Genomic DNA, 21403 nt, shown 5'->3' with positions numbered 1-21403 from the left:
TCGACAAGGACATCCAGACGAACCTAGGCAAGTCAACAAATGTGTGTGCTGAATGCCGTCAATAAGGTGTGTTCGTTGTTTCCTTTGCCATGGGTAACAAAGCGTCCTTCACACGGATTCTCGCTACTGATGGTTCGTGGACACCCAACAACCACGTCTGCCCAACGAGATCTGTTGTAGATTTTCTCCTCACTTCATGCGTAGTTGCCAAAGCTTTCATCAATAGTAGGTCCATACAGGAATGAACAGACGGTACCGTTCTTCGTGGATGAGCGAAATCAGAAAAGTGTAGAGGTTGACACCAGTTCTGAGCTGGATGCCGATGGCGAACGGAGAGAGTGGCAGCATGAGCTGCAAAATGTCGACTTCATTCTTGTCAAGCTCAGGGCTAATAGAACTGATGTCCCTCGACTCAGAGTGAGGTAAGTGATGTGACAGTACTCTCTATTTCGGTCTTCTTACAAAGCAGACCGTGCAAATCTGAGAACCTTCCTTCCCACCAAAGCGAAAGCTAGGATATTTTACTTCTCTTTCGGCTTCAAGCTGGCCCTGTGCCAACCAGCATTTGAGTTCATCACTCGTCCAGTTGCAACTTGTCACTATGACTCGCCCACCAATTCTAACCAGATTTTCTACCCTCTCCCGGTACCCTTCACAGATCCTTCGTCCTTGTTCGTCCGTCTCCTCGCTGAGACTGATTGCATCGAAGGTGCCTTTGTCGTGAGCAACATCAAATCCACCGGGAATCATCCAAGGCCCGGGTTCTTGTGTTATAGCATTCCACCTTTCAAAAATGACGCTTGCTTCGCTCCCAGTCCATTCGCCTTTGCTCCTCTCCTCCTGTTCTATTTTCTGTGCCAATTGAACAGCCTCCGGCGAGTAGTCCACGCCCACCATCTTTCCTCCCCAGCCCTCCTCTCTGAGCGCAAAAAGCATATGCCCATTACCAGCTCCGAGATCAATAAAGGAAGTCGCAGCTTGCTTTTCATCGCCGTTCATGGAATCTTCCTTTGTCAACAGACCTTCATCCCACAGCTGTTCGAGAAATTTTAGTGTCCGTTCCTCGGCTGACGAGTCTGAAAACCATATTGTGCCAACGTCAGAAGTATCTGAGGCGAAATTCGTAAGCTCCCGCCTGTATGTGGCGTCCCAGCTATGGAAGCTCGTCGTTAGCGAGAAGCGCGCAAGGTGGCTGTGGTTGTCCTAACGCACTACTCTTTCGTGCCGAGCTCACTAGGATCAAGATGGTCGGGTGTAGACATCATGGGTCCTGCTACAATGTAAGGATCTGAGTGAGATAGGACAATGCGTTGTGAAGTGTCGTTGTTGTCAGACCGCAAGTTCGCTCTGAGATCAGAGGGCAGCTAAGGAATTCTGCCGCGCAGCCTAGGCGGTGTGTATGCTCTGGCCAGAACTTTTCGAACTGAGAATGCGTACGATCGCATATGGACCGACAACAACCAACCTCAGCTTGATGGTGGTTGGGAATACGCTGAGCGCATCGATATGCGTTCGATGCCAATTCCGTATCCTTCAGTCATCCTCGCTGCAATATTTACCATATTCCCAAGGATGGCGCCACCGCAGATACTTCTCCACCTCTATACACCTCCGCGATGACCCATTCCCTCCGACATCACTCCCGGCCGCGCCAGGCTCAGAGATAAATCAGCCCACATCTCATCGACATACAAGCTCTTCGAGGATTGACAGAACACACCTGGGTCGTAGTTCAAGATCCGTTCTTAAAGTGCATAGAGGAAGATTTAGGGAAACCTCGTCGGCATTAGCAACACAACGCCTGGGATCACCTGCGGAAATCTTAGTCCTCAAAGATCAGGCTTCTTTGCGAGCAACTGAAAACGACAAGGATGTAGTCGTCAATCCTAAGTCGATAGAACGCAATCGTGAGGTTTTCGAGGCCACACTCCAGGCAATCAGAGATAACAAGAAACATGTGCGACAGACAGATGTGGACCATGTTCTTGATAGTCTGAAACCTCGTCATAATCCTGATGAGGATGCGGCATATTTGACTCAAGACTTGTACGAGACATTGCTTCAGACGGTCCGAGATGGCTTCACCGTGGGGCAAATATCGCGTTATGTACAATCGCATACGATGGAACAGGAGCCGAGTGCATCAGACGATAAAGCTACAGTTCCTTGGACCAAATGGCGACCCGGCACGTCGCCTCTGGATGTACGGTTGGACCCCGAATTACAGGCCCGTATTGTAAGAAAGGCAAGGATGCCAAAACGGAATAAACTCGACACTGTCACGAAAATCACAAACTCCATGTTCGATGAGGCGTCAGTTCATGAATTTCCAGCCGAGAGTCGTGCTACGGACGCGTTGAATCGGTCTAGGGAAACAACAAAGGAGAGGCTACTTAGGCGTCTCCTGAAGGATTGTTGGAAAGTGCAAATTTTGGAAGAGATTGAGTCCGTTGGTGAACTGGAGATCTACATAACCAACACATGGTATTTGAAGATGCTTCAAACAGAGAGCAAGTGCCTCTGATCTTATCTGATGTTCCTACGAGCAGCTAACCTCCAATGTAGTCGGTGTCGAGAAACTCGAATCCATTGCATCCTTGAGACATTCGAACGTTGACGTCGCCACCGGGGACCGGAAGATTCGAGTGACTGCGGACAAGACGAGTGCTATCTACACAGCTGAAGATATTGTGCACCTACTTGGTGAAATTAAGACTGGGACTATGCCCCTGCATGTGTTTTCAGCGGGAGCAAAAACGCTCGGAAAATCGCCGAAGGCAATCCCCAAAGCAAGCGGCTTTAAACTCATCAATGACGATGATATTAAATACGTAGCAAACTTGACTAAGACTCAAATAAGATTCGAGTCCTCTGAAACGGTAATGATTCTTTGCCACTCTCTAGTTTTTAGTGCTGATGTTTTCAGCTACAAATACACGCTTTCCAAGAGGATAACATCGAACATGCTAAGAGGATGCTCTGGTCCATAATCGGCCATCCACATCAGGGGCATAGCATTTTACTTGGCCACGTTCCGACAGTACACAGGGCTATCATACATGTCTCATCCCCTCAGCATGCGCTTTCCTATAAAGACCGGTCTCATCCACAGGGACGGTGGGTACTACCGGTGACCCGAAAATCGCATACAAACCCGAGTTTGGAGCCTCTTAATCCCATACAGAAGAATACTAGCAGCCGCGAGGCTCTCGTCAACATGATTCGGACGGCTCGAATACCACTGCTTCGCAACAGACAGGAGAATGGAAATCCTAGGGGTAAGACTTGGGATCCAAACGTTTTCCAGGAGGCATTCGCAGATTTTGGACACGTCCTCCACCCAATTACCGATCGCGTGACCCATGAATCGCTAATGCGTGAGCTCGAAGAGCGCCGAATTTCCCACAGGACTTTCTCATATACGACTCCGACGATATCCAGAGTTCTAGCAAACCTCACTTCAAGGAATCCGCCGGCACTCCTTTCAGACAATCGTCTTGTGTTGCAGCTCATCCCAAACCCAGCGGACAAGAAGCACCATATCACAGTCAATAATCCTCGTGGTAAGCAGTATCCGCGAATTGAAATGCTTTGGGATGTTAGCGATAAAAGCGATCCCCGATTCAAAGAGATTCGAGCTTTCATCGGGCAAGATATGGCAGACTACTTGCTTCCTGGCCACGCTATAGATGTACGAGTCACACGACGCGAATTCTGTAAGTCCAACGCAAGGATCATGGAAAATCGGGACGTGCAAAATTTTGTTGAAGTTGTAAATTCGTCTCTCGTATCTGGGGCCTTGCTTAGCGCTCCACCCAGCATAAAACTACGCGTTCCCGAGTGGTTTGCTAGTTCGGCCCACTTACATGTCAACGACTATCTTCAGAATATGAGCGTTGGCACCACAATTCCAATCATGTACGTACCCGTCGGCTTCGAATATCGACAGCGTATGTCTTTTGATATCTCGATCCATCCATTGTCATTCACGACAAGTATTGGTGGCGCAACGGGCGGTAATCATGGGCGGCTGAGCCTCTCACTTGGTCCTATATCGGAGCCTGACATCGAAGGCCCGAACAGAGATGCTGCCGTAGTCAATGATGGCGTGCGAGACATGCAGCCCGATCCAATGGCCGGTCAGACAGTCGATGCTACAGAGGACTTCATCGACTCGGTTTTCAACCTCGCAGATCTGATTGACGAGACTACCAGAGACATCCCAGACAGAAAGGACAGTGTGCTCACAAATTCCCCCGTGACATCGTCGCCTTCAAGCTCAGCATGGGCTGCCCCCAGGCAAGGGGTCGCAGAGCACAATGGAGAACAGCCCAATTCAGACCTGCCATTCATACCAGATGACGACAAATCCAATGGAATTATAGATGAGCGTTTCGACGAGGGAAATATCTCTGATCTAGATGAGGAGGAACCTATGCAGCTCAACGACGAGGCGAGCTTGCAGAAGACGAATTTGAGGAATGCAGCTGATGAAGACCCGCTTGAGCCTGGTGAGGACGAGTCGCAAATAATCGAGGAACGGGAAAAGCCACTCGAATCTGTGGAGGTCTTTCCGAACTTACGTGAAGAGACAGAGATAACAGAGCCGGAACGGAGTAGAGAAGCCACCGAAACAATCGACGGCGAAGCAGGCGACCTAAAAGTCAAAACTGCACATGGGTAGACAGTATATAATTTCGAGGATCAAAGCGAAGCGTCGATGGCCAAGGCAGAAGAGAGTTATCATACTCGCAATGCCTAAGTAAAGCATAGGCTCATTGTACTATAATGTAAATATGTATAATTAGCTACATAAATATGTCACTGGTCCTAGCAAGTAAAGTTTTACCATCAGACGACCGGACCTTGGAGTGAAAAACCTGCATACACTGTACTTCACATGATGTGTGTGACTCATTGGGCACTAAATTGCGACCACTTAGAGGTGTTGCTGGTACGTACATTGCGTCTGGAAACAAGCCTGGGGGATTTTCCCCTTCCATGCTGGAGATTCGTGGCGCCAGTCGTAACCAGAAGCAAGGTATTTGCCATTGTGAGGTTCCATGAACGAAACACACCGAGAACCCGCTAACCATTTAGTCGCTTCAAATGCGGTGAGCTATTTCAATGAATACATGGTGGCACAGTGTAACTCAGACTGCAAAGGCATGAGAGTGTACGCTTGACAGTTGTGAGATCCATAGTCACGCGTTGCTTTGGAGATGAGAAATGTGACGATCGTATCTGGGTATGTTGTTGACATTTTGAGAGTCAGAACTGGATGATTAGTGAAAGCCCTGGCGGATAGTAAAATGCTAAACCTTGGTTCTGTCAAATTGTTCTTCCAGCTATAGGTCAAGGGGGTGTCTCCATACAATCAATTCAAGCCCTATTCTGCCTTAGAACTGCATAGAGCTCGTCCTCGTCATCATGCTCGCCGTCCAATGCTACTGATGGCCCTACCCTTCTGAAAAACATACCTTCGAACTCGGGCGGAAAGAAACCAGCATACTCCCAGTCGATCACAGCCTTGACTTTCAACGTCTCAGGATCAACGATGATGTTATTTGTTGATAGATCGTTATGGCAGAACACGAGATCCTCCTTCTCCCGAGGTTTCATCACCCATTCCAAAAAACCCGGCTTGACCATAAGGCGATACGGCGGGACGACCTATACGGATTAAGTACTTGTCCCACGACACGCCAACATCGAAAACTCGAACTTATTATACTCACGATGTCGGTAGGTCCGCCCCATTTATTGGAGGTAAGGGATCTCATCTCTTTCAGATATCCCTCTACCTCTTTTTCAACTTGCTTTCGTTGTTCAGGTTCCAATTCGTTCATACCAACGCCCTCGACATGTTCCCTAACCAGGTATACCGCCTCATCATCCTCAAAACAACAATGGAGTTTGGGGACAGGGATCGTAGATTTCATACTAGCAGCCTCGTTGCTGATACGTTCCTTCCACAACCTAGGTACCACATAGTTTCCATTATAAGGGTTGATCTGCCACTCGGAGGGGCGAAGGCACCGCTTTACCCAAGTATCGCCTATTTTGTAGTACTTCCGCTCAGTCGTGATCCCAACACAGTGCTCTTCCTTTTTTGAGTTCAACATGTTTGGGGTAATTGGTGGCATCTTTCTTCCCTGTGACTTGTGAATTTTGCTTGTGAAAGTAAATTTCAAGCTGCTCGTCCAGAGATGAAGACCGAGGGACCGCGGGGCTTGCGAATGGTGATGTCTTGGCAGCTGCCTGCTCACTCTTAATGGATAGATAAAATTGCCTAGGTGGGAAGACTTACGAGTTAGTAATTATGTTTAGCGAGTGACTACCATATTCAATACACGTACCCAAAAGCAAAGCTGCTAATATATACCGAGTAATAACTGCTTGTGCCTCTTTCTCCATACCAGGATGATGCGGTAAGTTAAGCATCTGAATGGTATAGCGTACGGCTTTGACTGTCAAGCATAAGACGGGCCCATGGGTTGTGCTAGTATTTAAACCGAAACACGTTGCTTGATCAGTGCAGGCTACATGATACCAAAGGCTATATCACTGCACATGAGGAGCTGCATTCTCGCAGCCTTGATCCGGCAGCCTAAATCAGCCCTGGCTTGATCACTATCGTCTAAATGGTATACAAGGCGCACTGGACTGAGCAGGTGAACGTAATTATAATGACGTCTCTCTCATCACTATTCTTCATAAATCATCCCTCTTCAACCACATCTCATCGTTTCGGTGCGCCACACCTTTCTATTTTCAAGCCGCTCGAACAGCACCAAGAAACCGCAAACATAACTGACTGCTTCTACTATAGAATGAAGCAACTGTTCAGTTGAGTACTCTTCGAGTCCAGCCGACTGTCCCTTCGAACGTATGTGCAGACAATATTTACCGAATGCATTTATATCCGTTGGATCAAGCATGCCAAGCTTGAAATATGCTACTTGAGGCCTGTCTATAGCACTGTCACGCAGTGAATGTACTGAAATAAGACTTGCAAAATTGAACGGTTCCAAGTTCAGCATTCAGTGCGCTGACTTTCTCTGGGTTAGGGTCTGGGAGCGCACAAGGGTCCAAGTTTAGGTTCATATGAGATCCTGTTCTGGAGAAGACTAAGTATAACAAACATGAAGAACGGCTGCTTGCATATGGTATCGGTCATGTTGGTTGAAATACGTCTGGTATATACCGGCATTCTTATTGCCTATCATCCCTTGGGATTGAAATGAAACGCATTTGGTTTCGGAGGACATCAAGACGCTCTGTCATGAGGATGTGAAATCCATGATGCTTTCAAACCCTACAAGGACACAAGATATTTTTGTGATAGAGCTGAAATGCATGTATAGACCAGAGGGCCCTGGGTGAGACAGGATCCGTCAATTGACCCCTGAATTATGAGTATGATGTTATCTGTAATCCTTTTCGAAAGACATCTGAACTTACAGACGTCGACGCGCCTCCTTTCCAAACGATTCTGCTTACGATCACGTTGCTCTTTATAGCAGTGCATTTGAGACCGCTTCTAACGCTGTAGCTTGAAATTTTGTTCGGTTAGGGATGCTTGAAGACTTCAAGTTCTCGCCAAGCACAACGTGGACATCCTTGGATCCCCTACTCAGATCTTGCATTATTATACCTACATTGACTGCCTTCAGCTAATGGCCCTTCAAGCAGGATTTGCAGATACTTGCAGCTTATGACACCCAAAGAAGAGGTGGTGAAGCGGTTGAACGGAGTCAGATCTGCTCTTATCACACAATTTGCTCGCTATGTTATCTCTTTATAGCTTTAACAACTGCGTCTCGTTATCTGACTGTTCCTATAGCCATCCGATCTAGTACTCTCTTTGCTCTTTCCGATCTATTGTCATCCATTCCAATACGGCCGGCCTGACTGCGGTATGCGTACAGAATTGGGTAAGAGAGCTGTTTGCAGCTTTTTTTTCGTTCGAGACCACGCATTTTTCGAGTACCTACCCAGTGGTGACGAGGGACAAGATAGATGTCGTAATCTTCATCTGGTCTCTCCCTCGTCCTAGAAACGAGGCTATATTGCTTCGTTAGGTAGCCGTCAATGCATTATCATTGGTAAATTATCATTCGATCACGGCCAGTGTTTCCCTTTTCCGTCTTTAACCTGCTCCTTTACCTTAGCTTGCGGGCCCTCCCGATCGACATTTTGTGAGCATACGCCGGAATCTTCGATGTTCATGCAGGCTACTCTTCTTCTGTACCCCAGGGCAAACATCTGGAAGCCGCATATTAAAGTCATAACATCCTCTTCTTTGCATCGTCCGAGAGAGTGAAGCCGATATCGTTTTCCAGGAATGTGCAGTGATTGCTCTCCTTGAAAATCTACAGATCGACATACCTGCGTATTTGGTCCATCTTTACATATAACCATAATTGTTCACTTTTGTGGAGTTGAGCCCTTTTTCTACTGATTCTTTCACTAGGGGGTACAGGCGATGTCGTATATAGGTAGTGTTAAGCATAACGTCTGCATGTATGCCGCTTCTTAGTATGTTGGGCTGCCATCCTCCTATGTGAATCCAACACTTGATAAAGGGCCTTCTCGCCTTGAAGGACAAGGAAAGGAAAGGGAGGTTTGAGGTACCTAGACGTTGTAGGCCAAAGATATGGCGTTACTCGTAGCGATTAATGATGCGAGGTAGTCCCGTCTTAGCAGAGGATAAAATAGGCGCTATGAAAGAGAAACAAACTTCTGTCGACCGCGCGAGTGTACCTGAGTGGAGCCTAGAAGCAGCCCATCGACGTCAAAAGTCAGCAATACCTCTGCATGAGAAGGGAGGGCCGATGTCGAAGGTGGAACATAGCCAGCCATAGAAGCATCAGCTCTCTGTTACCGTTACCCAGTCAACCTTACTGATGATAAGAGGCCTATGTCTGAAACCACAGGTTCCGTGGTGAGAGTGCGATGGTGAAATCGCGCTGGTGGGCGTACCATGGACACACCACCATTGGGCGGGAAATTACGGTTATTAACCTGCATTGTGATGTAACCATGAAATTTTTTCGAATCCGGCCTGTTATGTTGTGATTGGCCCGCTAAGCCGCCGCACTGGCCACAATGCCCCTCCGTTCTCTCACACATAAAACCGTCTCTGCCCCTCCCACACCCTCTCTTTTTTTTCTTCGTCTTGCATACCTCACAACATCAAGCTTGTGTTTCTGCGTACGTCCCTTTCGACTCTCTCTAGTCTACTTGTCTAACAACAGTCCAGAAATTTCAACTACTTCCCTCACTTCCATAAAATTTCCAACAAACTCACAACCACAACTTCATCATGGGGTAAGTCATTGCTCAACATCACTCGCTGGAACGACATACCACCACATCTACAGCGATAATAATCATTCGTCCCGTGCTAATATCTCATTTAGTAAAGAGAAGTCTCACGTTAACGTCGTCGTTATCGGCCACGTCGACTCCGGCAAGTCAACCACCACTGGACGTAAGCCAACTTACCCCTCCTGCAAACAAACGAATCTCACATGTCACAACAGACTTGATCTACAAGTGCGGTGGTATCGACCAACGTACCATCGAGAAGTTCGAGAAGGTATGTCTCCACACTGTCAACAACAAATCTTGATGTATAGGGCGCAACAAATTTTCACACGGTGAATATTTGTTTGGAGGGGTATTTTCATGCGTTAGTGGGGCAATAAATTTTCTGCGCTAAGCCAGAAACGGCCACCCGACGCATGACAAAACCTCCCAGCGCCATCAAGCTCAGCACTTGTCCATTCCGATTACTGTTTTGTTTCCACGGTTCCCATGCTAATACTTCCTTCAGGAAGCTGCCCAGCTCGGAAAGGGTTCCTTCAAGTACGCATGGGTGCTCGACAAGCTCAAGGCCGAGCGTGAGCGTGGTATCACCATCGATATCGCTCTGTGGAAGTTCGAGACCCCGAAGTACAATGTCACTGTCATTGGTACGTTATCTTTGGATACTTGTACATTCTTATACTAAACTCTTTTATAGACGCCCCTGGTCACCGTGACTTCATCAAGAACATGATTACTGGTACCTCCCAAGCCGACTGCGCTATTCTCATCATTGCCGCTGGTACTGGTGAGTTCGAGGCTGGTATCTCCAAGGATGGCCAGACTCGTGAGCACGCCCTTCTCGCTTTCACCCTCGGTGTGCGACAGCTCATTGTCGCCATCAACAAGATGGACACCACCAAGTGGTCCGAGTCTCGTTACCAGGAAATCATCAAGGAGACGTCCAACTTCATTAAGAAGGTTGGATACAACCCCAAGCACGTTCCATTCGTGCCCATCTCCGGTTTCAACGGTGACAACATGATTGACGCCTCCCCCAACTGCCCCTGGTACAAGGGCTGGGAGAAGGAGACCAAGTCCAAGGTCACCGGAAAGACCCTTCTCGACGCCATCGACGCCATCGACCCCCCTGTCCGTCCTTCCGACAAGCCTCTCCGTCTGCCCCTCCAGGATGTATACAAGATTGGTGGTATTGGCACGGTTCCCGTCGGCCGTGTTGAGACTGGTGTCATCAAGGCTGGTATGGTCGTGACGTTCGCCCCTGCCGGTGTCACCACCGAAGTCAAGTCCGTTGAGATGCACCACGAGCAGCTTGTTGAGGGTACCCCCGGTGACAACGTTGGCTTCAACGTCAAGAACGTCTCCGTCAAGGAAATTCGCCGTGGAAACGTCGCCGGTGACTCCAAGAACGACCCTCCCAAGGGTTGCGACTCTTTCAATGCCCAGGTCATCGTTCTCAACCACCCTGGTCAGATCGGTGCTGGTTACGCTCCAGTGTTGGACTGCCACACTGCTCACATTGCCTGCAAGTTCTCTGAGCTTCTCGAGAAGATCGATCGCCGTACCGGAAAGTCCATCGAGAACTCTCCTAAGTTCGTCAAGTCTGGCGATGCTGCTATCGTCAAGATGATTCCGTCAAAGCCAATGTGTGTTGAGGCTTTCACCGCCTACCCACCTCTTGGTCGTTTCGCCGTCCGTGACATGAGACAGACCGTCGCCGTCGGTGTCATCAAGTCCGTTGAGAAGTCTGACAAGGGCGCTGGCAAGGTCACCAAGGCCGCCCAGAAGGCCTCCAAGAAGTAAATGCACGTCCAATTGTTCTATATCCAAGGAAGATTTCAATGTGGCGACTCTTTTCTTCGCCTGATGATCGGGGATTTCTCTTCAGGTACATTAGTGCGGTTTGAAAGCATTGTCTTGCATCTTCTTCGGTTATGGTTGATTGGTCTATTTCTCTGTGCATTTCGTCTTCCCCATCATACCCGATACCGACAATACAAGGTCATATGGTTGTCGGCTCCCTAAAACCCTGCCCTCGTTCCATCATGGCGTTGCAGCCTTCACGAAGTAGTCAAAATCTCTTTTGTTACATACATGACTGATGCTAGTGGGGATTTGCGGAGTCCTGCTGTTATGATGGGCTCATATGGATAGATAGGAACGTTTTCTTCTCAAATAGCAATGAACAGACAGAATCGAACATGTTGGCCATTTGATACATTGTGATACAGATTACCTCACTCGCATATCCCGCGTCTTCTGCCTCGCCTATGAGGCCACATTCACCGTACCTTGCCCATAGCATCTTGCCGCGCATTAGGCTTAATTTAAGGCCTCCTCAGGGCACCGCTGTCATGTGCACAATCTTCCACAGTTGATATCGTGCTCCCATTATTGCTTGCATTACTCACAGGTATCCACGGTAATTACCTTTCATTTCCTGGGCGGGACATGTAATGAGGAGGCTTATCTTCGCTCCTCTTCTCGGTGCTCATGGTACCGCGGAAGCCCCCACGTCTGTTCATATGGCAGTGGAGGGCCTACTCAGCTTGAATTGACAAGGTTCGTACAGTATATTGGGAAATGCCCTTTGGCGAAGTATTCTAGTCATCAAGCTTAAGCTTTTCTGTTTGCGTGCCTTACATATTCCCGGCCGCGCCGATCTGTGACGTTCACATCCAGCAGCACTCTTCACTGAGATATACATTACGTTCTGCTCGATCGCAATTATTGCCGTGTCGCAATTACGTTTTATATTTACACGGTGCCGCTCTATTCTCATGCGGATTTGCATTCAGTTATATTTCAGATGCGGCAGGAACCGATTCGGTTTTAGATGCTTCTCTTCTAAAGTCCCCTCTAATACACCTAGTTTGCGGATTTGTTCGGCCGTCATATCGTTCGACTTGTCACGGGTGGAGTCGGCTTTGCGGTAAGCGGCTTGGAGGGCGTCAACGCGGGCAGCCTGGGCTTGTTAGTGAGGATCATGGCGGCCGTGGAAGAAAGAAGATATGGTTTTGGAGTATTGGAGGAATAACGGAGATAGATATTGATGTCCAAGATGCCTGGTGGGCGCATACCTCTTTCCTATGATGTAGGCATTCGTAGTAGTCGTCAAGCGCGAGCATGCATTTCGCCTTCGACTTGGGATCCTCTTCTTGATTAGAGACGTAGCAGGTGAGGACTTCTTGCCAGAAGGGAAAGCAGCGGCCAGGGCCTGGAGGGAAAACAGGTTAGCCGTATACTAAACATCGATTATATGAGTGAGGAATAGGTATTGAAGGTCGTGGCGCTGCGTGTCTTCGTGTCGGCAGCTTGAGGTGGAGAGCTTTGTCGGTGCTGGTGCGGGTTGGAGAGGAGGACATGCTGAGGATTTCAGGGAAGACGATGTGCTCTATGAGTAACAGTTGTGATACGTACCTCCGTTCATGCCAAAGCCTGACGCCATTGTGAGTGATGTGTTGGGATGCAATGGACGCTATATCGTCATTCTTGGTGTTGAGGTTCAATTGCTGTCGAAGCGCGATTCAGCAAGACACGTGATCGCGGCTAAGCTTAACATGCTCATCTGCAGCATAGTACCTTAGCTACCTATTGTCTAATACTGCCCAGCCAAAAAAAAGGGCTGTTTACCCGCAGCGGGGCATCATGTTCCTTGCTCTAACGGCTTACTACTACAGCTCTCTTACTGGCTGTTCATTTCAAGATTTCTAGGACAAGCATTTACCCACAATGACACACCTCGCGTTGCACCTTTTGAATACCTAATTACTTCTCATAACATAAAGCCGACCTATAGCCTTGGATTTGAATGGAGCTCAAACAGCTTGTATCTCCAGCGGATGCTGTTTCAATCTCCGTGTCCGCGGACCGAGCTGTCATGGTGCAGCATCCGACGATGCGTGGATGGAATTGCCCCGCAACTCCCTCTCCGCAGGCTTAAAGAGGGCGTATTACCGTGATCGCCTGATGCCGTTGGAATGACCTGACCACAAAGAAAGCGCTCAGGCCGCAGGGTAAAGTGCACAGAGTCCTAGCTTGCTCAATATAAATAAAGTCTAGGTCGAGGAAATCAAAGCAGCCAGGCAGTCACAATCCATTCTCCTTGAGAGCCTCCGCTTGATCATCACTATATCATCCTCATCCAGATTGCACACAACTCAGCTTTCTCAGTCATGGCAACTAACTCTACCAATGGTGCTTCTAAGCAGCACAAGTTCGACCCAAATTTTACTCAGAGTGTCATTGATGCCACTGGTCCAAAAACATCGCCGCGTATGCGGCAAGTCATTTCAAGTATGATACAGCACATGCATGACTTTGTCCGCGAGAATGAGATTACCATGGACGAATGGATGGCTGGTATTGACTTTGTATGATCCTCGCGACCGCGAATATCTCGAGCAAGAGCACAGCTAACCCCTGCGTAGATCAACCAGGCTGGCAAAATGTCAGACGATAAGCGCAATGAGACCCAGCTACTCACAGATATCATAGGCCTCGAGTCTCTCGTGGATGAGGTCACATTCACGCTCGCCGGTGAAGCTAACGACGCTCCTACGGCCACCGCGATCCTTGGCCCCTTCTGGCGGAAAGATGCCCCTAAGCGCAAGATGGGCGAGACAATAGTGTTTGGGATCGAGGATGGAGATCATACCTGGATGCATGGCACAGTTACAGACTTCAATACGGGAAAGCCAATTGAGAACGCGGAGCTGGACGTCTGGCACACTGCTCCGAACGGCTTGTATGAACAGCAAGATCCAGACCAACCGGACATGAACCTACGAGGGCGGTTCACCACGGGGCCGGATGGAAAATATGACTTCTATTGCTTACGCCCGACAAGTTATCCTATCCCAGATGATGGGCCGGGTGGGAAGCTTCTACAATTGCTGGACAGGCATCCAATGAGACCGGCGCATATTCACTTTATTGTATGTTACTTCGTCTTTTACAATGCCTATACGAGGTTGCTAATTCGTGATTGTACAGGTCAGCGCCCCCGGATATAGGCCAATAGTAACACAGATCTTTGACCGTCGGGACGAACATATCAAGGATGATACCGTGTTCGCAGTCAAAGACTCACTCATTGTAGATTTCTTGCCCTTTGAAGGAGATCCAAAGGCTCAGTTTGAGCTACCTTACGATTTCAAACTTGCTTCCTTCGAGGCTGCTGATGCAGAGGGGGCGACTACTTCTACTGGGCATCTGTAGCATGTGGATTAGTGCGATGTGACGATCGAGTCGTCACTGGGGTCTGTATAGCTCATGTAGGCTTAGGTATAACCGATATCAATTTGGCGATGGATAAGCTAAATTCGCCATGTCGATTGGTCTTCGAGTACCACGAAGATAGCCTGCGAAAGTGACGACGTTGCGACGGTTCGCAATGCGCGCGGGACTTGGGTCATTATATTCTTCAAATTGTGTTTGCTATGGCACGTCTAAGGAGCAGCGTATTATTCACTCACTAACCCGGGTCTAGCCGGATGGTCTGCCAGTACCCTGATAGCACGATCCACACTATCTAACACGGCCACAAATCATCAACCACGTCTAGCGGGGTAGCGCCGCTGCATTAAATCGAAATCTAATATCTGACCCCGCGATATCGGAAGGCCCTTGTTGATTCCTTGTTGCTATAATTGTTGTCAGCTGCCTTCTGCTTCTGGAGACCATTCTCTTCGTCGTGCATAACCACATATGATATTTTCCCCCTGTACGATAGACTGTTGATCTTTTTGTCCACTTATTTGGCATCATGGCGTCAATACCGCTGGGCTTATATTTATGGAAAAGGTGTGTTCTAGCTTAACGATATTCATTATGCTATAACATTCACTTTTTGCGCTAATTCACGCGAGGGAACAGGATAAAAGAGATCGGAGTGAGCACTATCATGGTATAGAGCCACAATCTATCTAGCTCAGCTTCTAAGTCATGGCTCATATCAGACAGGGTGTCCCTGGTGACTTTAACCTCGAGATATTAGACTATATCTTTCAAGTTGAAGGCCTCAATTGGGGTATGGCTACTTGAATGACGATAAGGAAACGATGCTAATCTTAGTAGTCAGTAGCGCCAATGAGTTGAACGCCGCATATGCAGCAGATGGGTACGCCCGTGTTAAAGGTACCCCTGGGGTTTGTGAGTGCAATGAAAGCCTATAAGGGTTCTCTTTACTGCTGCTGACAATACTTCCCAAATCTAGTCGTTACTACTCATGGAGTCGGTATATGAGATGCCCCTCAATTTTCTCCTAGAGGTATTAATGCGTGGTAGGTGAGATGAGCGCCATCAATGGTGTAGCTGGATCTTATTCCGAGCAAATCAAGACTATACATGTCGTAGGACAGACCACAAGAGCGATGCAGAAGCAGAGAATGCTTATACATCACTCAATTGATAACGATCCAGACCATCAGGTGTACAGCAAGATGTCAGAAGGCGCCCGCGTGGCCTCTGCGATACTGATGGACCCAAAGACAGCCCCTGGGGAAATCGATGTAAGCCGATTTCGCATTACAATAACGTATTGACTGAACCTTGTAGCGTGTCATCAGAGAATGTTTCATCCAGTCACGTCCCGTGTACATATTCATGCCCTTGGATATGTGTTGGGAGCAAATACCCGCCAATCTCTTAGACGCTCCGATTGACATATCTCTTCCAGTCGACATATCAGCTCAAGATACTGCAGTATCAGCCATTATAGAGGAATTATCAAAAGCCCAGAGCCCATGTTTATTCATAGATGGCTTAGTCCAGAGACATGGTGCTGGGAAGGAGACAAGACAGCTGGCGGAGAAGCTCAATATTCCTGTCTACTGTGCCAACATGAGCAAGGCAATCATTGATGAGACAGCTGAATATCATGTTGGACTGTACAACGGCATGATAAGCGCACCAGGCGTGACCGATGCTTTCCATACCCATGATCTTGTCCTTGTGTTTGGGAGCATACCTGCGGATACTAATACGGGTGGTTTTACGAGGAAAATTGATCCACAGAAGAGCATTGATGTACGCCCTTTCGATGTTATAGTAAGTTACCACGGGTGTGAGATACTGACGCAATTCCATACTGATATTGCCAAGATCAAAGGGAAAACATATCCTAAGACGTTCATAAAGCCCTTGACCGCCGCCCTAGTAGCCTCTGAGCCGAAATGCGCAACACAACCCGACATACCACTCTTACCTGGTATTGTCACACCCCAGAACTCTCCCACTGACAGACTCGTCCAATCTCACGTATGGCACCAACTCACCAAATTCCTCCGCCCAAACGACGTCGTTATCGCTGAAACCGGCACACCAACCTTCGGTCTCTCAGACTGTGCTTTCCCGGCCCAAATCCGCTGGCTCACTCAAACATACTATGGTAGCATCGGCTGGGCCACTCCCGCCGCACTCGGTGCAGAGCTCGCTCTGCACGAACTCGCTGCGGAGCAAGGCGAACCCCGAGGCCGGACGATCCTTGTTACAGGTGACGGCAGTTTCGGACTGACAATGCAGGAGATGGGGACCATGATTACATATCGAGACAGGGTCAAACCCGTGGTCTTCATGATAAACAATTCAGGCTACACCATCGAACGTGTCATACACGGCGCGCGCCAACCGTACAACGACGTCAACAACCTTGCGTTCAAGCATATCCTGCCGCTATTCCAACATCCGAGCCCCGACGAACACTATGCATTGGCCAAGGATCCGGCTGAATTAGAGAAAGTAATCACATCTAAGGTTTTCATGGAGCCGAGTGTGCTTGCGCTGTGCGAAATTGTGCTTGATAAGTTGGATGTGCCGTGGCGGTTGTCGGCGCAGATTGCGCTGCGGGGCAAGGCGGCAGTAGAGTATTTGTATGAGGAGGGTTTCAGTGGGTGGGAGAAAAAGGACGAAGTACCAGAGGAGTGGGTGGATGGGAAATCATTGATTGGAAATGAGAGTGGGAGTTACTGGGGTGAGGTGCAGAATCAGGGGAAGAAGGGGTAAGCAAGGAATAACGAAGCTAAGAGTACGCACTCAAGCTTATAGCGGTATCGCGAAGACGTGATCTCAACATAATGCGGGCATGTAAAGTTTTGGGCTGACATTTAACTAACTTGGAACTCTGTCTGCGACTTCAACAGAGCGCGTACAGGAGTAAGATAGCAGGTACATGGCATTACAAACCGATAGGCATGAGTCTCGTTGTCTGGACTTCAATTCATCTCTTATTCGTTCTTTCCCACGGAATTGTGCTTTCGGCGATAGATCAAACTAACCCTGAGGCAATGATGAGTGGATGGTTAATGAATCCCACTACTACTAATACGCACCTGCTTCATAGTTTGTGGTATTGGATGGTCGTATCTGCTACCCGGTACATACTTTCCCATCAATCACAGTTGGCCTTGACGTGTGACAGACTAAGATAAAGAAGCAACTGGTCCATCGCAAATGTCGTTTACACGAGCGCGTCTGGGGGCCTTGATGATGTCAACAGCCTAGCCTGACTTGGAGCCTTAAGTTGAGGCTGAGTGAGCCTCAGTAAGGCTGATCGCGCCCCTTCCCAAATTCTCCGCATGCAGGTGACAAATCTGTAAGCGTGTACCTTGTACCTTGGCATAGAACTATTCTAGCGCGCCAGCGTATTCCAGCATCCTGTGCGTATTATGTCAAGGCGCAATGAGACGACTGCCTTGCTCGCGGAATCATCTCAAATCTTGCATCAATCGAGACTGCGTTCAACATCTCACATGGCGTTCTGACCTCTTACCGCTGTTGCTCTTCCTACACAGGCCAGTGCTCATTCTAGACAAGATGATGGAATCGCAGGGTTCTAAGCAGCTATCGAGCGTATTGATGACGACCAGGGAGAGGCTTAATTCGAGATTCATGACAAGTGATGGTGTGAAAACGGCATAGGCATACCGTGAACTCATGATCGAAACGACTATATATTTCACGATAGTGAACCTCGTTCACCGGATCACTCGACTTGTCAAAAGATTTTGCCAGGCTACCTTGCACCGAATCTACTCTCGTCATCGCATATTCATCCTCAAGAGTCTCAGCTTGAACTTCTGAAGAACGTTCACCATGCATCTGTTCACTACTCTCACACACTTTCTCCTACTTCCGCTGGCTCTCGGTCTTCCAGCGCTGGAAAGTTATCCCAAAAAGCCAGCGATCGTTCTTGTTCATGGTGCCTGGGTTACGAGGGCATTCTGGAACGTCACTACTTCCGCACTACGCTCCTCTGGTTACCGCGACATTGTCACACCTGAGTTCATCAGCAATCACATCATAGAGCCACCAACAGCCACGCACCGTGATGATGTAGCGCTTGTACAAAAGGAACTCAAGAAATTAGTCGATGCAGGAAGAGATATCGTGGTTGTGATGCATTCTTATGGGGGACTAGTAGGAAGTGACTCCATCGAAGGATTCGTCAAGAAAGCGGGCTCGTCCAAGGGAGGCGTTGTTGCAGCTGTGTACCATACTGCCTTCATCGTTGAACCTGGGAACAATGTTCTGGGATCCTTTGGTGACGGACCGTCACCAGACTTTATTGTTCCACACGTAAGTCATCTACCTTGCCAACATTGTCTTCGTCGATCTGACCCAACAAGCCCGGAAACGATGCCTATTTCGACGTACAAAACCCACGAGACGTCTTTTTCAACGACTTGTCTGACGCTGATGCCGCACACTGGCTGCCTGACATTCGGTCCGCAGCGGCGGGCACATTCACCTCCAATGCCCAGTATGCGCCGTGGAAAGATGTTCCCTGTGCTTATCTCTTTGCCACTGTTGATAACGCGATTCCGCCAGCCGCACAACATGCTTTCTTTGATAATGTGCAGGCTGAATCTAAATTTGCATGGGTGACTGGCGAGGTCAAGGGTGGACATGCGAGTGCTATCAGCCACGCAGGCGATGTCGCTAGCTTTATTGATACAGTCGCTAGAAAGTAAGATTTTGGAGCAGGAATTGGTAAAGGGGGCAGGATGGTTACGGGCTGACAAGGCGGTTCATACTCGAGTCGGTCGAAGATGGAGAAGCATACCTTGTGCTTCCTGATAGATTGGTTTCAGTGTTTACAACGTGTCATCACCGTCATTACTGCTGAAGATAGCCAAGTATGAGTCAATCCGTATCTTATAGTCTTTCTTAACTCTCTGCTTGTCTTTTCCGTATTCAAACATACACGATCAAAGCTTTTTTTGTCGTCCCAAAAGAAGATTAGATGGAAACTATGTGCCGAGAGTGACCACTGTGTATTTTCTTCGGTGTAGTGTTTGAGCAGAACGCACATTCATCTAAAGTCACCAGACACGCTTCTTACACATCACTGACCGTGTCGTGATCACCACACGTCAGGATGTTAGGTATCGAATATATGTATAGTGTATATCGTCAAGTCGCTCACCGTCTCCAACGACCGCAATAAGTCCTATGTATAGAGCTACATATGCAATGTAACATTGTTGAGTACCAAGGGCTGTAGATCTGCGCGTGTTGCGCTCAAGGGTGACGGGCAAACACTTAACGCCGTGATTGCGCACTTCATCATAGTCATTTGACACAGCTTCAGTTTCACGCACGTCATAGTTCACTAGGGGTCAGTGTGGCTGCGAAGCTGTGGTGGCTGTCTGGACAGTGAGACTGTTGCCTATTCGCTAAATCTCAGGATTGGCGCGAATATAATCTACAAGAATAAGCACACTTTCAGTCAGCGGCACTGATGGCCTAGTGGTCACCAACGCGCACTCGAAAGAAAAAAACCTCGCTCGATTGGGCGGAACGGTTTCTGCAGCCCCTCGACGGGCCCCTGGGTTCAATTCCCGGGGATGCAGTTTTGCTTTGGAGATTGAGGGGATCGAATCTTTTAGATTCCATCGTTTTTGAGCATTCAGGTGTGCCTTTAGGTTTGTTTTAGGGTTATCGTATTCTAGAGCACAAGCCAAAGCTCTTATTGGGTTGATTCTTTATTATATCATATTTGCTGGAAGGTTATGATAGGAGAAGCGATTATGGGATGCATCTGGCGCGAATATAGTTTTTCATCAACGGATGGTGACAAATATTACAAAGGACATAGCGTCAAAGTAAAATCGACTTGGACAAACGTAATCATTAGTAAAGAGAGTTATTGTCGTGTCAGGTGAGCTATGCTCGCTTCAATTGAATAACGGCACAGTGACCAGTGCGTTGTGTATAAATGAATATGATGCATGGTCTACTCGATTCCTGAGCCTCTTCCAGAGTTCTCAATCCATGTCCAACACTGATAAGCTTTTAGCTTGCATACGAGCTATCTAGCATTTGGGCTGGCCATATCATAGTATCTTTCATTATTGCCCGCTCAATGGAGACTCTTCTTCTATGTCTTGCGTGGCGTTGTTTGTAGTCATGTGACCTTCTGTTCCTCATTCAATCTCTGATCTTCCATGCTCACTCAGAATCGTCCTCAGCAGCGAGCCGATGAGGACAGACGACGTCGACTTACCCGACATTAGTGCCGCTCGCGTAGGATCGAGACATCGATCGACTTCATGGACTAGGAATATGGTAAAGAGACCCTTGCATTATCTCAGCAGTCCTGTCTATGGCACGGGCAGTTGGAGACCTGTCCTAGAGCCTTGCAGATGCTTCGCCATGCAGTGATGTGAGTCTCAAGGAATGAGACTCTAGGTGGAATGCCTCAAATTCTTCCCCGATTGTGTGCTCTGTGTTAGAATACCGATTTGCCTCGCTCAAAGGTCGCGCCTCAGTATCTCTGGTAGTACAGACTACTGCTTCAAACTATTTCTCTATGTTGTCTGCGACGACGGTACGTTCCGAGCCTGAATGGTCCCTTCCCCCTGTCGATGTAGACGGAGTGTGCTGAATCTTAGATCTACCGAGCTATGGATATTTGAGAATTTCCTTGATGCTAACTCTCCTATCTGCATCGGTGCGAAGCAATGGCTCCAAAATTGTGTGTAGTCCGTCAGTATCGGCTAGAGTAAACTTTCTCCACATCTCAGCATCATAGGATCTAGCTCTTGCACCTCATTTCCTTGACGCTCCT

General features: G+C 48.3%; 9 protein-coding genes across 9 annotated transcripts; 6 read left to right on the top strand and 3 right to left on the bottom strand.

Annotated features, from left to right (window-relative positions):
• Window positions 1–444: 444 nt before the first annotated feature.
• On the bottom strand, window positions 445–1262 carry EJ05DRAFT_464970 (methyltransferase-like protein-like protein 10; the record flags this gene model as incomplete). Its single annotated transcript, XM_033742762.1, has 2 exons — window positions 445–1153; window positions 1213–1262. The coding sequence occupies 2 exons, from the start codon at window positions 1260–1262 to the stop codon at window positions 445–447; spliced, it is 759 nt and encodes a 252-aa protein (XP_033600490.1).
• Window positions 1200–2902, top strand: EJ05DRAFT_375239 (uncharacterized protein). The gene is made up of 2 exons (XM_033741183.1): window positions 1200–2484; window positions 2566–2902. The coding sequence occupies exons 1-2, from the start codon at window positions 1400–1402 to the stop codon at window positions 2615–2617; spliced, it is 1137 nt and encodes a 378-aa protein (XP_033600489.1). The 5' UTR covers window positions 1200–1399; the 3' UTR covers window positions 2618–2902.
• Window position 2903: 1 nt separating this feature from the next.
• On the top strand, window positions 2904–4744 carry EJ05DRAFT_375240 (uncharacterized protein). The gene has a single exon (XM_033741184.1). The coding sequence runs from the start codon at window positions 2975–2977 to the stop codon at window positions 4682–4684; it is 1710 nt and encodes a 569-aa protein (XP_033600488.1). The 5' UTR covers window positions 2904–2974; the 3' UTR covers window positions 4685–4744.
• A 638-nt stretch (window positions 4745–5382) lies between these two features.
• On the bottom strand, window positions 5383–6146 carry EJ05DRAFT_500553 (kinase-like protein; the record flags this gene model as incomplete). The annotated part of the gene is made up of 2 exons (XM_033747011.1): window positions 5383–5673; window positions 5739–6146. 2 exons carry the CDS (start codon window positions 6144–6146, stop codon window positions 5383–5385), a joined length of 699 nt encoding a protein of 232 aa, XP_033600487.1.
• A 3032-nt stretch (window positions 6147–9178) lies between these two features.
• Window positions 9179–11542, top strand: EJ05DRAFT_476311 (translation elongation factor 1-alpha). The gene is made up of 6 exons (XM_033744002.1): window positions 9179–9216; window positions 9266–9333; window positions 9426–9496; window positions 9549–9604; window positions 9842–9980; window positions 10031–11542. Exons 2-6 carry the CDS (start codon window positions 9329–9331, stop codon window positions 11134–11136), a joined length of 1377 nt encoding a protein of 458 aa, XP_033600486.1. The 5' UTR covers window positions 9179–9216; window positions 9266–9328; the 3' UTR covers window positions 11137–11542.
• Window positions 11543–11889: 347 nt separating this feature from the next.
• EJ05DRAFT_510877 (NADH-ubiquinone oxidoreductase) lies at window positions 11890–12848 on the bottom strand. The gene is made up of 3 exons (XM_033748208.1): window positions 12754–12848; window positions 12414–12550; window positions 11890–12298 (listed from the first exon to the last, which is right to left on the bottom strand). Exons 1-3 carry the CDS (start codon window positions 12779–12781, stop codon window positions 12128–12130), a joined length of 336 nt encoding a protein of 111 aa, XP_033600485.1. The 5' UTR covers window positions 12782–12848; the 3' UTR covers window positions 11890–12127.
• Window positions 12849–13278: 430 nt separating this feature from the next.
• On the top strand, window positions 13279–14943 carry EJ05DRAFT_374788 (aromatic compound dioxygenase). Its single transcript, XM_033741182.1, has 3 exons — window positions 13279–13706; window positions 13764–14270; window positions 14329–14943. The coding sequence occupies exons 1-3, from the start codon at window positions 13509–13511 to the stop codon at window positions 14551–14553; spliced, it is 930 nt and encodes a 309-aa protein (XP_033600484.1). The 5' UTR covers window positions 13279–13508; the 3' UTR covers window positions 14554–14943.
• A 61-nt stretch (window positions 14944–15004) lies between these two features.
• On the top strand, window positions 15005–17583 carry EJ05DRAFT_476307 (pyruvate decarboxylase). The gene is made up of 8 exons (XM_033744001.1): window positions 15005–15138; window positions 15211–15241; window positions 15298–15364; window positions 15412–15486; window positions 15551–15571; window positions 15622–15845; window positions 15892–16383; window positions 16438–17583. The coding sequence occupies exons 1-8, from the start codon at window positions 15101–15103 to the stop codon at window positions 17335–17337; spliced, it is 1848 nt and encodes a 615-aa protein (XP_033600483.1). The 5' UTR covers window positions 15005–15100; the 3' UTR covers window positions 17338–17583.
• Window positions 17584–17995: 412 nt separating this feature from the next.
• EJ05DRAFT_476306 (alpha/beta-hydrolase) lies at window positions 17996–19639 on the top strand. The gene is made up of 2 exons (XM_033744000.1): window positions 17996–18909; window positions 18960–19639. Exons 1-2 carry the CDS (start codon window positions 18427–18429, stop codon window positions 19302–19304), a joined length of 828 nt encoding a protein of 275 aa, XP_033600482.1. The 5' UTR covers window positions 17996–18426; the 3' UTR covers window positions 19305–19639.
• The last annotated feature ends 1764 nt before the right edge of the window (window positions 19640–21403 follow it).

This window comes from Pseudovirgaria hyperparasitica (genome assembly GCF_010093815.1).
Source record: "Pseudovirgaria hyperparasitica strain CBS 121739 unplaced genomic scaffold EJ05scaffold_8, whole genome shotgun sequence".
In the NCBI taxonomy this organism is placed as follows: domain Eukaryota; kingdom Fungi; phylum Ascomycota; class Dothideomycetes; order Acrospermales; family Acrospermaceae; genus Pseudovirgaria; species Pseudovirgaria hyperparasitica.
Note: the sequence above shows the minus strand (reverse complement) of the source record. Positions and strands in the feature narration are given on the sequence as shown.